Genomic DNA, 15,759 nt, shown 5'->3' on the forward strand with positions numbered 1-15,759 from the left:
GAGTTTTATTCTCCAGCAGCCCTGCATTTGCACTGGATACTGCTCAATGTGGATTCTGAACTCTGAACATAATGTGGCTAAGCGTGAACACTCTGCACTTTGACAAACCCAGCAAACTGTGAAGTTCAAGACTGCATGTACGGAAACAGTTCGGACTTGCCTGAGGAACAATCTCCACTAACCACAGCTGGAGATTTATAAAACCAGGGCTAATGTCTGTGTGCTATTTAACTCTCATCATTATCTTTCTATTCAGCAAGCGGGTGAAAATGACAGAAACGCAGCCGTTAGCTCTGCTCACCTGGTCAAGGTCTCACAATATCGGAAAATTGCTTCTTTTGTAATGAGACGATTAGTTCTTCTCATTTCACCCAGCACTGCAGTCATCCAGTCTTCAACCCGTCCCTCCGCTGGGATCATCTGCCTGAACTCCATCACCTCCCCTTCAGCTGATATCATCGCCCCTGCCAACGTCTCATTCTCGTTGCCCAATTGGAACCTCAGCGACGCAATGTTATCATACATCTGAAATAGTAAATACTCAGGTAGTTCCCACAACTAATTCTAAGCCACGGTCACAGTAGTCATCATGGGACTTTAGTTATTTCCACGTTAACAGCAATAAGAGCTGTAAGAGAGTTGGGCGTCCCAGTCAGACCACCTTGATCAGTGGAAGTAGCTGAGGTAACCAAAGCTTCCTGGGACCCCCTGCTATTAATTTCTCAGCAAATGAATTCTTCAGTGGAGAACACAAGCGCAAGATGATATTTGAACACAACACACTCAATCCCAGGGCAGCTAACTTCTCCAGGATCCGGCAATGAGAGCTACAATTCAGAGTGGCTGACCTACACACCTCATGTATTACAATCGATCACACTCCTCAACATCTCGCTCAAATTCATTCAGAATCTCCAAGTACCCTGTATTTACGGAAATCACTGGTAAATATCTGGCCTGAACTGAGAGAAACTCTGCTGGCAAACAGCTCACAATAAATAGAGAGATCACCTTTATCATGTGTTCCTGGACAGCTTCAGGATCACTGCTCCCCAGAATACTCAACAACTCATCATCAGAAATGAAGAAAAACCTTGGAAAGGCATTCCGCTTGGAGTTGAGATAGTCATTGAGGCTCTTCTGGCATTTCTCCAGCCCTTCACACAGGTTCTTGAGATTTGTTAGACGATTAGAAGCCTGACAACATTTGCTTATGACGGGATCTTTCACAGTTTCAGACATGATCTAAAAATAGTAGGAAGGAGCAAAAAAATGATCAATCTTTTCAAAGAACCAATTATTATTAATAATAATAAACATTGTAAACCTTAAAGACATGCTGTTGCTTGGCTTGAATCCAAGGTAAGTGAAGGCACGAAGGTAGTGATAGATCTGTCGGCAGCAATGGTCAATGGCAGAGATTGAACCACTGGTGGTGTGGCACAGTACAGTATAGTACAGCACCGAAGAGCACAGTACACTATAGTACAGCACAGTACAGCCTAGCACAGCAGTCTGGTACAGTACAGCCTAGCACAGCAGTCTGGTACAGTACAGCCTAGCACAGCAGTGTGGTACAGTACAGCACAGAACGGTACAGCACAGTGCAGCACCGTAAGGCACAGCACAGTACACGGTAAGGCACAGCACAGCAAGGTGAGGTATGGCACAGCACGGTACGGCACAGCACGGCATCCTAACCTGGGAGCTGGATAACAACAAGGAGACGTGGACGTGATCACAAGCAATATGCACGATTGAGAAAGGAAAGTTTGTGATAGATCATTTGTATTTTGTATTGAATTCTGTATTTACTTTGTGTACTAGTCATGTCTCTACTATTTATTTCATTCCCCTTACATGTTTTTCCTCTACCTGCTAATTTTTTGTAAGGTGTCCTTGAGTCTCTTGAAAGGCGCCCATAAATAAAATGTATTATTATTATTATTATTATTTTAATCGTGCAGCTGTTTGAAATTAAGTTATCTTCAGAAGATGGTCAACTATGAAGAACAAGGATTTTACTTATTAATGAGGGGCTAATCTCTGAAGAGTCAGGAATGGACAGGTGAAGTGAAGATGGAAAATTGAAGCAAGAATTGATGAAAGTTTCCAAATTAGGGTAACGGCAAGAATCAGAACCAAGGCAGTGATCATTCATGGTTTGATGAGACGGTTTAAACAAAACCAGAAGTTGCCAGAGGTGAGGGGAAGTGTCACAGACACAGTTGGAAGGTTAGAGAAGCAGCAGAGGCTGCGGGCTGGTGCTAACCATGAGCTTGGCTACAGACTGTCTGATTTGACAAGGAGCCGGCACGCAAGATCACAATGCTAAAAAAATAAAATAGTTTTGTAATTTTATCTCAGTATTCAGTTTCAGGTCAGCACCTTTTTGAATATTCTGTCAATGTTATCAAACTTCTTTGCTTCCTCGGGCAGCTGCGATCGGATATCACCACCAATGAAGATACTCTCCAAATACATCCATTTTCTTTGCACCACCAACCAAACCTGGGAAACAATAACGGTTTAGGTCAGTTACAAGATCTAAACATCACTCATACATAGGCTGTGGGCCGAGCATCGAAAATGTGTCTAGAATTTAACTTTCGTAACCCATATCTGGTATCTACTTGAAAATTGGCACAGATTTAGAGAAAATATAATTGAGCTGGAATTCATAACTCGTCAGTGTCAAAAGCTGCACACTAATTAATTAAGCTAATTAGAAAATTAGATCGAAAAAGTAAGCGTCATCTAATGTTCAATGCTCATATTACTCTATGTGAGGGAGAGTTAGTTGCGCAAATCGTCAGTCTCGCTCTCTCGACCCGGACTATCTGGATCCAGGGGCAAGACATAGTCTAATTCAGTGCTGCGGTCTATTTAAACCATAGATACATAGAAAATAGGTGCAGGAGTAGGCCATTCGGCCCTTCGAGCCTGCACCGCCATTCAATATGATCATGGCTGATCATCCGACTCAGTATCCCGTACCTGCCTTCTCTCCATACCCCCTGGTCCCTTTAGCCACAAGGGCCACATCTAACTCCCTCTTAAATATAGCCAATGAACTGGCCTCAACTACCCTCTGTGGCAGAGAGTTCCAGAGATTCACCACTCTCTGTGTGAAAAATATTTTTCTCATCTCGGTCTTAAAGGATTTCCCCCTTATCCTTAAGCTGTGACCCCTTGTCCTGGACTTCCCCAATATCGGGAACAATCTTCCTGCATCTAGCCTGTCCAACCCCTTAAGAATTTTGTAAGTTTCTATAAGATCCCCCCTCAATCTCCTAAATTCTAGCGAGTATAAGCCAAGTCTATCCAGTCTTTCTTCATATGAAAGTCCTGACATCCCAGGAATCAGTCTGGTGAATCTTCTCTGCACTCCCGCTATGGCAATAATGTCCTTCCTCAGATTTGGAGACCAAAACTGTACGCAATACTCCAGGTGTGGTCTCACCAAGACCCTATACAACTGCAGTAGAACCTCCCTGCTCCTATACTCAAATCCTTACATCATTACTATATATATGACGTGAATGTTATATATAATTATATATAATTATCTATCTATCCATCTATCTATATTACTAAAAGTCTGATCTTGACCGCTTTTGGCCCACTGTGCTGCGATTTCTGAGAGAATGCCGCCACCTACGGCCGTCATTTTTGACCACCTCGCTCAGAGCCCCCCTCCGCCTTCCAGGACCAGAGGATTTTTCCCATCGATGAACAATCAGAGAGATATTAATGTTTAATTTTAAAAATCCACATTCACTCTGCTGCCCCCGTTGTCAGGAGGGGGGGAGGGACTATAAAACCCGGAAGTGTCGTGCCTCACTCAGTCTCTGCCAGACCCAGGAAGCGAGAGGGTCACTGCTCTCTGAGCTGTGAATAACACTGAACGCAAGTCTACTCCACGGTGAGTCCCCTCGATATGGTTGCTGCCAAATTGTTTGCCTTTTTATATAAAGTTTGTGTTCACAAAATGAATTTTGGTTGTTGGATGGCTGCAGCCGAATTGTTTGCCTCGACTTGGCTTTTAAAATTGTTGCAACAGTTGGCTGCCAGCCCAAGAATCCATTCGGCCCACAATGTCTATACTAGCCCTCTGGAAAACAGTACCTTCGGCCCGCAACACCCATACTAGTGCAACAGAAAGCCCCCCCCCCCCACTGGCGAGCAATATTGGAATTGGTGGAGAGGTGAAATATTGCGTTGGTGACCAGCCCTCCCGTGTGATGCTGGGACCCAACAGGTCCCACTTAGTCTAGTATATTATTAAAACTCTGTGTGTGTGTATGTCATATTTTTGGCCTTTGATTCATTACGCCGCCAAAACTAGACATTAAAATGCCGAGATTTTTACCATTTCGCTAGCGATTTCACTTTTACATTCGCTTATTAAATTTAGTCATTTTTCTGTACATTTTTCATAAAATCCTCCCCCCCCCCCCCCCCCCCCCCCCCCCCCACTCACTAATTTTTTTTCGCCTCACGCTGGGCACCTTCTGATCCCATGCCCCGCGCGACCATAACGGCTGCTGCTGCCGCCCGGCTCTCGTCCAAAAACGCAGAGATTTCTACCATTTCGGTAGCGATTTTGCTTCCTCCACTGCCCCCCCCCCCCCCCCCGGCCCGGCTCTGTCAATCTGGCCGAAGCCAAAGATCGCCTGGTCCCCCCCCCACTGCTTTTCGCCGTCCGCGCTGGCGGCTCGCAGAGTCCGAAAATCCCCTGCGTCAACGGCCTGTCGGCCCGCAGGCACATTGAGGGCGTACGCAGCGTCTCGACGTCGTACGCAGCGTCTCGACGTCATAGGCAGCGTTTTGACGGCGTACGCCTAGAGCGTGGCATTGCACGATGACGTCAGGCCGCCTCCTCCCCTTGCAACCACGTGTTGCGGGAACAGACCCAACAGGTCTGCACTTGGTCTAGTATTATATAAAAATAATATAATGAATATAATTGTGAGTATGTATCTTGAGTGAGACTGCCGCAGAGATCCCGGGTTTCACCAGCTACTGAACCCACCTAATTAATGGGTGAGGGCAGTTCCAGTGGGTTCCCCTGTTTATTGAACCCCACTGACTGCCAGTGTGCAGAGTGGGGGTAAAGCCATAGTGGGACAGGGGCAGTGCCAGGCTGGGGGAAGGCTAAGGCATCTCCCAGAGAGGAAAATCCTAAACCCTAACCCTAACTCGCCCCCCCTACCAGAACTGCCCACGGCTGGAGCTGGAGCCACTTTGGGACCTGCTGTGGGCTCCGTATGTGTGGCTGCTCTGTGCGTCCACCTCGGCCAGCATGCCCTACTCGATCATCATGGGGATGATGGTGGGGAGCAGAACTGCCCTGCACGCCGTCCGGGCCACCTTCAGCGTTGGCTCAGTCAGTCAGCCCGCTCGCTCGAACACCGGCCTACCGACAGACCGACCGACTGACGCTAATCCTAACCCTACCTCTACATTTTGATTTATCATTTTTATTTAACAGTTCACATCATAACTTTACAAAGATAAATCAATTGTAAAACAAAATCATCAGCAAGGTTTGCATCACCTTTATTCCTTCAAAACCGTTCTATTGTTTTGATGTAATTAGGAGGCAGCCATGATCCCAGAGTGCTATGCCTAGCTACCATGAAATAACGCGCGTGATTGGTCAATTGGCGTCTGACACAATGTCAAATGTGCTTTGATTGGACGATTACTATTCGGAAAATTTGAGGTTTTTCTCATATTTTAAAAATATGTGCAGGTTTTGTTCTTGACGAGTTTCAGGGATACGGGGGATTTAAGGGGGATAAAACCGAGATGAGGAGATTTTTTTCACAGCATGTTAAATATTCACAGGGCTATATTTAAGATACGTGCCCTTGGGGGGATCACAAAATGAAAGTTGGATGATCAGCCAAAAAAATCACAGGCTCGAAGGGCCGAATGGCCTACTCCTGCACCTAGTTTCCTACCACCAGTCGTGTATTTGAAACTTTATTTGTCATTTAGAGATGTGCTATATTTATTTGTTTGTCATTTGAATGTGCTATCATTTTGGAAGGACACATTGTAGCGGCTCGTACACGCTCAACCACAGAGAGCTGACGACTAGAGTTGTACTGAGTCAGTTATACAGCCCAGAAAAAGGCTGTTGTTTCCATCTGGTCCAAGGGAATCTTATTGATACGAGAGAACACAAGAAACATAGAGTGCTGCAACATTACAGCTGACTGCCACAGCCAAAGTGGGGCTTGCACAACACCCACACAAGGCAGTGAAAAGTCATGCTGGCTTTAAATCAGCAATCAATCATTAACCACAACTCCGGTTTTCTCTCCCCCATATGATTCTTCCAAGGTTCTCTTCATATTAGAATTCCAGCATAGACTATACAGGTGGTTCTGCCACAGACATAGACTGTACAGGTGGCTCTGGTTCAGGTGGCTCTGGTACAACACATGTTCTTGGCTGTGGTTACTTACTGCAATCACTTCACCGATTAAGGACAGGCTTTTCTCCCACTCCTGCACGGTGGTGAGAAAGGGCCCGACAAATCTGCTTCCAGCCATGCTCTGCAGATTCATAGCATTATCATCCAATATCTGTAAGATCTCGTCTACAGATCCCAGAATGTAGCCTCGATCCTGAGTTCCTTTGTAGTACTTCTGCACAGTAAATTTCATGCTTTCCCAGGTGTCCACAACCTCCTTGACACCCTATGTACAAAATGCACAAAGATATCTGCCGTTAATTTTCATTAAGCAAGAAATAGTATTGGGTAGGCTAATGGGGCTGAAGGATGATAAATCCCCTGGGCCTGATGATCTGCATCCCAGGGTCCTCAGAGAGGTGGCTCTAGAAATAGTGGACGCATTGGTGATCATTTTCCAATGTTCAATAGATTCAGGATCTGTTCCTGTGGATTGGAGGATAGCTAATGTTATCCCACTTTTCAAGAAAGGAGCGAGAGAGAAAACTGGGAATTACAGACCAGTTAGCCTGACTGGTGGTGGGAAAGATGCTGGAGTCAATTATAAAAGAGGTAATAATGGGGCATTTGGATAGCAGTAAAAGGATTAGTCCAAGTTAATATGGATTTATGAAAGGGAAATCATGCTTGACTAATCTTCTGGAATTTTTTGAGGATGTGACAAGTAAAATGTATGAAGGGGTGCCAATGGATGTAGTGTATCTGGACTTTCAGAAAGCCTTTGATAAGGTCCCGCACGGGAGACTGGTGACTAAAATTAGAACACATGGTATTGGGGGTAGGGTGGTGACATGGATAGAAAATTGGTTGGCAGACCGGAAGCAAAGACTACATAATCTAATCAGACAGATATCCTCAGAGCTGCATTTCACCATCACAACCCTGGTTGCTCTCCAATCCTGTCATCACTGCCCATATTCCTTTCAGTATCTTCAGCCTCCTGAGTGCAAGCCGATTTCAACTAACTCATTAGTTTCCAAAGTTCCCCTTACCTTCTCGATACTAAGTTCTTTAACCGCAGCAGTAACAATATCACCAATGACTTCAATATATTTGTGCAGTTGCATAGCAAACATATTCTCCAGTGTAAATGTATCAGCTCGCATCTCAAATTCTGTGCCTGTCCGGGCCATTAATGTCCTCCAATGCCTATAAAATGAATGATTTTTGTAAGAATTAATCTTTCATCAAGCTACTTTAATCCTCAGACCACAATGGAGTAAGCAGAACATAGTGCAATCACAAGGGAGTACACAGCCTATAATCATGGAGCAAAAATAAGATCTGCCATATTTAGTGTGTTAGGCAGCATCTGTGGAGGCAGAGGGGTGGTTGATGTTTTAGATCAAGACCTTGCATCAGGACCACCATCAGGACTGAGGGTGTAGAGGGAGATGGCCAGTTTGGCCAGTGAGGGGTGAGTCGGGGGATGGCCTGTATAATAGGAGCTGGTGGGTGATCGGTGAATGAGATGACTCGTGTACTGTGCAATAATACTCCTTGTAGCTGTCAGAATAAGTAATGTTAAAGCAGGTGAAGGGAAGGGTGATGGGTAGGGAAGGGGGAGGTGTGGAGATGGGGAAACAGCAGCCACAACTGACTTCATTTTGTTTAAGTTTTCTCTGAAACTAACCTCTCTCTTAAAGCCTCATGCTTCAAATCCAACAACAGGGGGATGGATTCCTTAAATTCTTTCATCTGAGATTCCAAGTGGAAGCCGACAGAGAGGTTGCGAACATCTTTCGGTAACTTTCTGAAGGCCTTCAAAAATGAATCAATTCCTTCCTGAAGCAGCTGTACATTTAAATCCGCCCACAAGGTCTCAGACCATTCCTCTTTAGCGACCTAGAACAGCAGCCATAAGGTGACAGTCAGAATTACACAAAGAATCTATGGAGTCAATTATCCAGACAGATACCATAGCAACTATAACAGCATTTAAAAAATATTTGGATACAGAGGTACATGGATAAGAAAGGTTTAGAAGGGTATGGACCAAAATAGGCAGGTGGGACTAGTGTAGATGGGGCATGTTGGTAGCCCTGGGCAGGTTGGGCCGAAGGGCCTGTTTCCATGCTGTATGAGTAACAGTATTTGCAGGAGTACAGGGCTTCCAATCTTATTCGTAACAGAACTGAATTATGCAAGAAAGGAAACCATGCATGGATCAGTTAAGGAGGCATTGGGGCTGGGAACAAAAGCCTAGTCAAAGATCCAAACTTAAAAAAAACATCTCAGAGAATCATGAATATCATATCGGAATTCAGGATCTTTTCACATAGAGTGGTGTATACATGGAACACACTGCCAGAGTGTGTACATGGAACGCACTGCCTGGGAGGGTTGGCTGGAGCTCTGGATAACATGAGATACTGAGACACAGTTCAGGTACAAGCAGCTTTGATGGCATTTAGATCAGGCTGTGACACGTCCAGTGCTTTACCTGTGGACATCCACAACTTTTGATAAGCATCAATGTGCTGGGCCAGTCCGTATGCTCTCTACCTGTTGATCAGTTTGGTTTGCCATTGCCATTGCATCAATGTGCTGGGCCAGGACATGCCCAGCAACTTAAGCTGCTGTCTTCAGGTTCCTACCCAGCGAACGTTGTTTCCATTCTCCCTCCCATACTTGGACTAATTGTTGCCCGTCACCCGTCCTTGCTTCTCCCCACACCATGTTATCTTCAATGGCGTTGGAGCGATGTCTGGCTACAGTCACGTGTACAGTGTAGTGTAGAGTAGAGTAGAGCAGGGAACACAGCCGTGAGGTGCTCCTGCATTGATGGTTATCAAACAGGAAGAGTTGTTGCCAGCAATAGACAGCAGGTGTAGGAGTAGGCCATTCGGCCCTTTGAGCCAGCATCTCCATTCACTGTGATCATCCACAATCATTACCTCGTTCCTGCCTTCTCCCCATATCCCCTGACTCCGCAATCTTTAATGTAAGATTGTACAATCATTACATCCTTCCCCTGAGAGAGTAGATACTCTAAATACATATGATGAAAGAATGGGTTGACTGGGCTTGTATTCACTGGAATTTAGAATTTAGAAGCTCCAAACCACGCAGAAGGTTCAACCAGCCCCCACCCGGGGTCTGATCGCCCGGCGCAGAGGAGCTGAGATCCCCCCGATGCAGGAGCTTGATCGCCCTGACGCGAGGGCCCAAACGCCACCGGCTGCGGTAGTCAAGATTGTCCCATCAACGGAGGACTCGAGGCCCCCAACAGTATTTGTATTTGAACAAAGAAGGGAAGAGATTGAACTTTTTTTTGCCTTCCATCACAGTGAGGAATGTGGAGGAGTCACTGTGGTGGATGTTTATGTTAAAATGTATTTTGTGTGTTCCGTTAATTTTTATTGGTATGACTGTATGGCAAATGAAATTCCTTGTATAATTCCTTGGCTAATAAAGTATGATTATCGTTATGGTTATGATGAAAGGGGATCTTATAGAAACATATAAAATTCTTAAGGGATTGAACATGCTAGATGCAGGAGAAATGTTCCCGATGTTGGGGGAGTCCAGAACCAAGGGTCACACAGTTTAAGAATAAGAGGTAGGCCATTTAGGACTGAGATAAGGAAAAACTTTTTCAGCCAGAGAGTTGTGAATCTGTGGAATTCTCTGCCACAGAGGGCAGTGGAGGCCAATTCACTGGACGTTTTCAAGAGAGTTAGATATAGCTCTTAGGGGTAATGGAATCAAGGGATATGGGGAGAAATCAGGAATGGGGTACAGATTTTGGATGATCAGCTGTGATCATATTGAATGACGGTGCTGGCTGGAAGGGCCAATTGGCCTACTCCGGCACCTATTTCGCATGTTTGCAATACGGTATAAAAATGTATGAAGTGGTGTCAAACATACCCGCTGTGCCTTGTAAATGTCATAGATCTGCCTCAAGCCTTTCATTTCTTTCTGAAGTGACAGTAGCTCTGGGTGCATCGTGATCGACAGGTCAAAAAGCTTCTCCGCATTTGCTAGCTCTTGACGCTTTCTCTCAAATTCTTCCAATTCATTTTCAAATTTGCCCAAAATTTCAAGTCCTGCAATTAATCATAAATGAGGCAGTTTTACAGGCAGCTTTTTGGCTGGAGAGGGAAGCTGAATAAAGTGAAATAAGATAGATAGAGTGGGAAGTGAAGAGGGGGAGGGAGAGGTCAGCGTGACGTGCAGCATGGCAGCCAGGATGGAGGTCGAAGGAGGTCTTCTACATAGTCGAAGGAGGTCTTCAACGTGTCATTTTTTCTAAACTCGCCAATTAGGTCACCCAAGTGGGACAGCCCCTTTATGTACAGCATGGGCCGCCCCTCTCTGGGAAACTCCTGTCATCCCAACAAACTGAACTGTATCACCCACCTTCAAATTTTTCTTGGTAACAGAAGACAAATGCTTTGAAAATTACCCAAAGTGCATTGTTGTTCTCAATCACACCCGTATTCAGGAAGTCAGGTGGTAATAATGGGTTCGAGAAGGTGCCATTTCCTGAGGCACTGTTATATGAAGTGGCTTGATGTTATGCTTGATGTGTGGATTGTCCTCGTGGACAACATTACATTGCAAGTTGCCCGAACATTTTCTGAAGTGAATTTTCAAAAATGAGCATGCTGGTGAAAACTCTCGTTAATCACAATGTTAGGACGTGGAAATTTGCACCATCAAATAGACAATCAACTGGACAGTGAGTGTAGATTGGCTATTTCATACGAGCCAATTATAGTGCTTGTTAGTAGTGACTCCGCCTAGTATGTGCTTTATATTATCAAGAGCTTGCCTACGCTAGTTAGTATGAGTAGCTGCTAGGAAATGTAATCTCCTGCAGATCCTTGCTGTAAGTAGAATTAATAAACCTGTGTTGTATCTTGATATGTGTTCGACTATACTCATTAAGGTGAGCTTTCAAACTTTAGGAGCCAGTTAGAATGCTGGGAAGCTAATTTCTGAACAGGATGGTGCTTTTACCAGAACACTGCCTGGATTAGGGATGATTGGTACTAACGATCGACACACTTGGGTTGTTTTCTCTGCAACATCAGAGATTGAGGGGAGGCCGATAGAAGTTTATAAAATTATGGGAGGCGTAGATAGGGTAGACAATCAGAGCCTTTTTCTTAGGATAGAGATATTAAATACTAGAGGGCACAGCTTTAAGGTGAGAGGGACAAAGTTTAAAGGAGATGTGCAAGATAAGTTATTGAAACCTGGAACGTGTTGCCAGTGGTGGTGGTGGTGAATAATGGCGTTTAAGAGGCTTTTTAGATAGGTACATAGATATGCAGGGAATGGAGGGATATGGATCATGTGCAGGCAAATAAGAGTTGGTCTTGGCATCATGTTCAGCACAGACATTATGGGCCGGAGGCTCTATTCTTGTGCTGTCCTATGATCAAAGGTGGTAGAGTACCGAGGGTATCAGTTGGTGTGAATGGAGAGAGAGTCAATGGTTGTTTCTGCTCCGTGACCAGGTCTCTGGCACAACGATTCCCCCATAGACTCCACATCAGACTCCACATCATCAAGGATTTGGGACGGGGGGGGGGACTGGACAGGTTGGGGCGGGTCGGGGGGGGGAGCGGGGATGGGGAGCGGGGATGGGGACGGGGGTGGGGAGAGGAGACGGACTTGGTGATATAAGTCCGAGGCATGGCCTTCCCCTGCCCCTATTCTTGATGTTCCTAACATTCTTTTCACACATGGCAAATAACAAATGATAGCGGTTGACAGAAGGTGAATGATTGTGCAAGGTGGACATATGAAAGAAAGGATGGTGATTTCCAACCTGAATCGAGTTCGTCACCCACGGAGCCCGGCCCATGCAAACGGAATTTTGTTGCAAAAGCTGCAAGGGCCTCTGCAAAGTCCTTCGTCTCATGTTTGGTGGTCTGAAAACACACAAGAGAATTATTTGACATATTTTTATTAGTTCAAGCTAACACTAATGTTCAAGTGTAGAGCATATAACAGGTAAATAAACAAAAGCATTTCTCAATTAGAAAGACCAAAGACAATGAAACCTAAAGTGGCATGAATTCTTGACAAATACACAACAGCTAAAATGATTGAGTAACTATTGCTGCTGTTCATTGTTTCCCACACCTCCAGGGAACGAGCGATGGATGCTGACCTTGCCAACTATTCATTTTTAAATGATCAAGAACAACGTGACATTCACCTAGTGAAATTAGATAGGTTGGATGAGTGGGCAGATGCATGGTAGATGCAGTATAGTGTGGATAATTGTGAGGTTATCCACTTTGGTGGCAAGAACAAGGCAGATTATTATCTGAATGGTAGGTAGACACAACATGCTGAAGTAAGTCAGCGGGACAGGTAGCATCTCTGGAGAGAAGGAAAGGGAGACATTTCGGGTTAAGACCCTTTTTCAGACTGATGTCAGTGCAGTGGGCGGGACAGAGATAGAATGTAAGATGTAGGAGACAATAAGACTGGTGGGAGAACTGGGAAAAGGAAGAGGACGGAGAAAGAGGGAAAGCAAGGGCTATTTGAAGTTCTGAATTGATTATCTGAATGGTGTCAGTTTAGGAGAAGGGTAGGTGCAACGAGACCTGGGTGTGCTTGTACATCAGTCACTGAAAGTAAACATGCAGGTACAGCAGGCAGTGAAGAAAGCGAATGGCATATTGGCCTTCAAAGTGAGAGGATGAGTATAGGAGCAAGGAGGTCCTACTGCAGTTGTACAGGGCCCTGGTGAGACCGCACCTGGAGTATTGTGTGCAGTTTTGGTCTCCTAATTTGAGGAGGCACATTCTTGCTATTGAGGGAATACAGCGTAGGTTCAGATTGATCCCCGGGATGGCGGGACTGTCATATGATGAAAGAATGGATCGACTGGGCTTGTATGCACTGGAATTTAGAAGGATGAGAGGGCATCTTATAGAAGCATACAATTCTTAGGTGATTGGACAGGCTAGATGCAGGAAAAATGTTCTCGATGTTGGGGAAGTTCAGAACCAGCAGTCACAGTTTAAGATTAAGGGGTACGCCATTTAGGACTGTGATAAGGAAAAACTTTTTCACCCAAAAAGTTGTGAATTTGTGGAGTTCTCTGCCACAGAAGGCAGTGGAGGCCAATTCACTGTATGTTTACAAGAGAGAGTTAGATTTAACTCTTAGGTCTTAAGGAATCAAGGGATATGGGTAGAAAGCAGGAATGGAATACTGATTTTGGATGATCAGCAATGATCATATTGAATGGCGGTGCTGGCTTGAAGGGCCGAATGGCCTACTCCTACACCTATTGTTGATGTTTCTATGCAAGTGGTTACAATGACCCGCAGAGCGATAGAATCACTCGAGTTTATAGTTTCAGTGTAGTTCCCCACGAGAGGAAGTGAATACGGTGGGAAGAAAGGGGATGGTGCTAAAACTGTGGTGAACGTTGCACTGGTGAACGCTGCCACGATAAACACTGCCGCAGTGAATCACGGTAACAATCTACAGGTAAACAATAGTTTAAGATATCTATTACCTTAGTGAACTTCTTTTTTACAGTACCCAAGCTGTGATCAATAGTACTTGACTCCTCAAACAGATTTTCCCAAATTACTTTAATATTGTCCTGCAATTCTTTCTCTTCATATGTTGTCTGAAAAGAAAATAAAGAAATACATTGACATGAGCAGGGAGTTGCAAAAATAATATTGTGTTATAATCAGACCGTCATAAAGTAGCTTTATAAAACTGGGTATTTCAATTTCCTGATTATTAACTGGGATTACCTTCATATAAGGCTCAGTGAACAGAATTTTTGAAGAATGTTCAGGAATGCTATTTGACCGAGTGTGTGGATAGACCAAAGGAACATGACTGGACACTGCCTCCGTGAATGTAGTCGGTCAAATGGAGGGAGTGGGAGAGCATTTTAGAGATAAGAAACCAAGACTTCATATACAGTTCACCCTTGTCCTCATCACCACTTCCACGCCAGACGCTGCCACTGCTACCCCACACCATTACAGTTGGTCCACGCCCCCCCCACACACAGCTTCCTTGTCCACGGTCATCAACCCTCATCTGCACTCCGGCCGCCTGTGGGCCACGACCATTGACTCCACCGATCCTCTCCTCTCCCACGACTGGCAGCATGCCAAAGCCAGACAAGAGAGGGCATGAAATATCACTGACAGGATGATGACAAATCCAAAGGTGATTTATAAATATCTTGAGGGCAAAATAATGTTCAGGGTAAGAGTAGGGGATAATTGGGGCAATCGTGTGTGGAGCCAGAGGGTAGAGGTGAACACATCAGGGGTATTCGTAAAGGAGACAGATTTGTAGTCGACACCTGTGGAATACTTTTTAATGGCAGTGCTACTCCATGGTAATCGCTATTCCTTTTGCCCCATCTAACTCTCATCACTTCTTTTCTCAATATTCCAATTGTGACTTCAACCAGAAAGATGAACTCTCCTCATTAACACAGTTGCTGCCTGACCTGCAGAGTGTTTCCAGCATTTTCTGTTTTTGTCCTTTGGATCCCATGAGTTGTTTTTGTCGACCAGCCATTTGTATTTAACACGAGGGTAGGAAGGGTCACTGTGCGGTAAATCGGTGTCGGACCGTGATTGCTCCGTTCAAAACGCTGAGTGAAGGTGTAAACATCTTTGGTGATGCACTGATTTAAAGGGCCTTTATCCATGTCATGTGACCCAACATGAGGCTACTTTTGTCAGGACTCCCCACATTATTCACTGGACAGACTGGCCCATTACTCTGTTTACTATCAGCAAGGCAAATGCTTGGAAGTCATTGGGAATTTGAAAGTCACTTAATTTTTGTAGAAGTTAACTTCATTAAGAAAGATTGCAGTTACAAATTAATGAAGAAAACGGAGGCCTAGCATTTGCAAGAGAACAAAGCTGAAACGTGAACTTACATGAATATCGTACATGGTTAGGGTGCGATATCGCTCCTCAGTGTCTTTTAACCGCAGCTCCACATTTAAAGACATGGATCGAATTTGGGCAATTGTACTAAGTACAAACTTCAGATTCTCCAGAGTGTCTGGAACTGTCTGCAAAGAAACTGCGAGGTCCTGCCAAGGGCAGAAGAAAATGATTCAAAATGTATAAATATACAATGGCTTTAATTGTAATGTCATTACAATATGTGAAAATGTGAGCTAGGAATAAATTGGAAAGCAGGACTTCTAGCGATGTAATCTCAGGATTGCTCCCCGTCACGTTAGTGAGGTAAGAACAGGATGAAAGTATAGATAAATGTGTGGATAAGGCGCTGGTGCAGGA

At 44.7% G+C, this 15,759-nt stretch overlaps 1 protein-coding gene across 1 annotated transcript in view; it reads right to left on the reverse strand.

Annotated features, from left to right (window-relative positions):
• The window catches only part of dnah10 (dynein axonemal heavy chain 10), a 123,036-nt gene that overhangs the window by 68,088 nt on the left and 39,189 nt on the right, over positions 1 to 15,759 (reverse strand). The window contains exons 21-30 of the mRNA XM_055655466.1: positions 15,390 to 15,548; positions 13,983 to 14,099; positions 12,273 to 12,375; positions 10,361 to 10,539; positions 8,121 to 8,332; positions 7,480 to 7,636; positions 6,480 to 6,713; positions 2,389 to 2,511; positions 1,012 to 1,245; positions 302 to 525 (exon numbers count right to left, since the gene is read on the reverse strand). Of these exons, the coding sequence (XP_055511441.1) occupies positions 302 to 525; positions 1,012 to 1,245; positions 2,389 to 2,511; positions 6,480 to 6,713; positions 7,480 to 7,636; positions 8,121 to 8,332; positions 10,361 to 10,539; positions 12,273 to 12,375; positions 13,983 to 14,099; positions 15,390 to 15,548 (1,742 nt within the window). The remainder of the gene's footprint in view (positions 1 to 301; positions 526 to 1,011; positions 1,246 to 2,388; positions 2,512 to 6,479; positions 6,714 to 7,479; positions 7,637 to 8,120; positions 8,333 to 10,360; positions 10,540 to 12,272; positions 12,376 to 13,982; positions 14,100 to 15,389; positions 15,549 to 15,759) is intronic.

Source organism: Leucoraja erinacea, chromosome 25 (assembly GCF_028641065.1).
Source record: "Leucoraja erinacea ecotype New England chromosome 25, Leri_hhj_1, whole genome shotgun sequence".
Lineage (NCBI taxonomy): Eukaryota > Metazoa > Chordata > Chondrichthyes > Rajiformes > Rajidae > Leucoraja > Leucoraja erinaceus.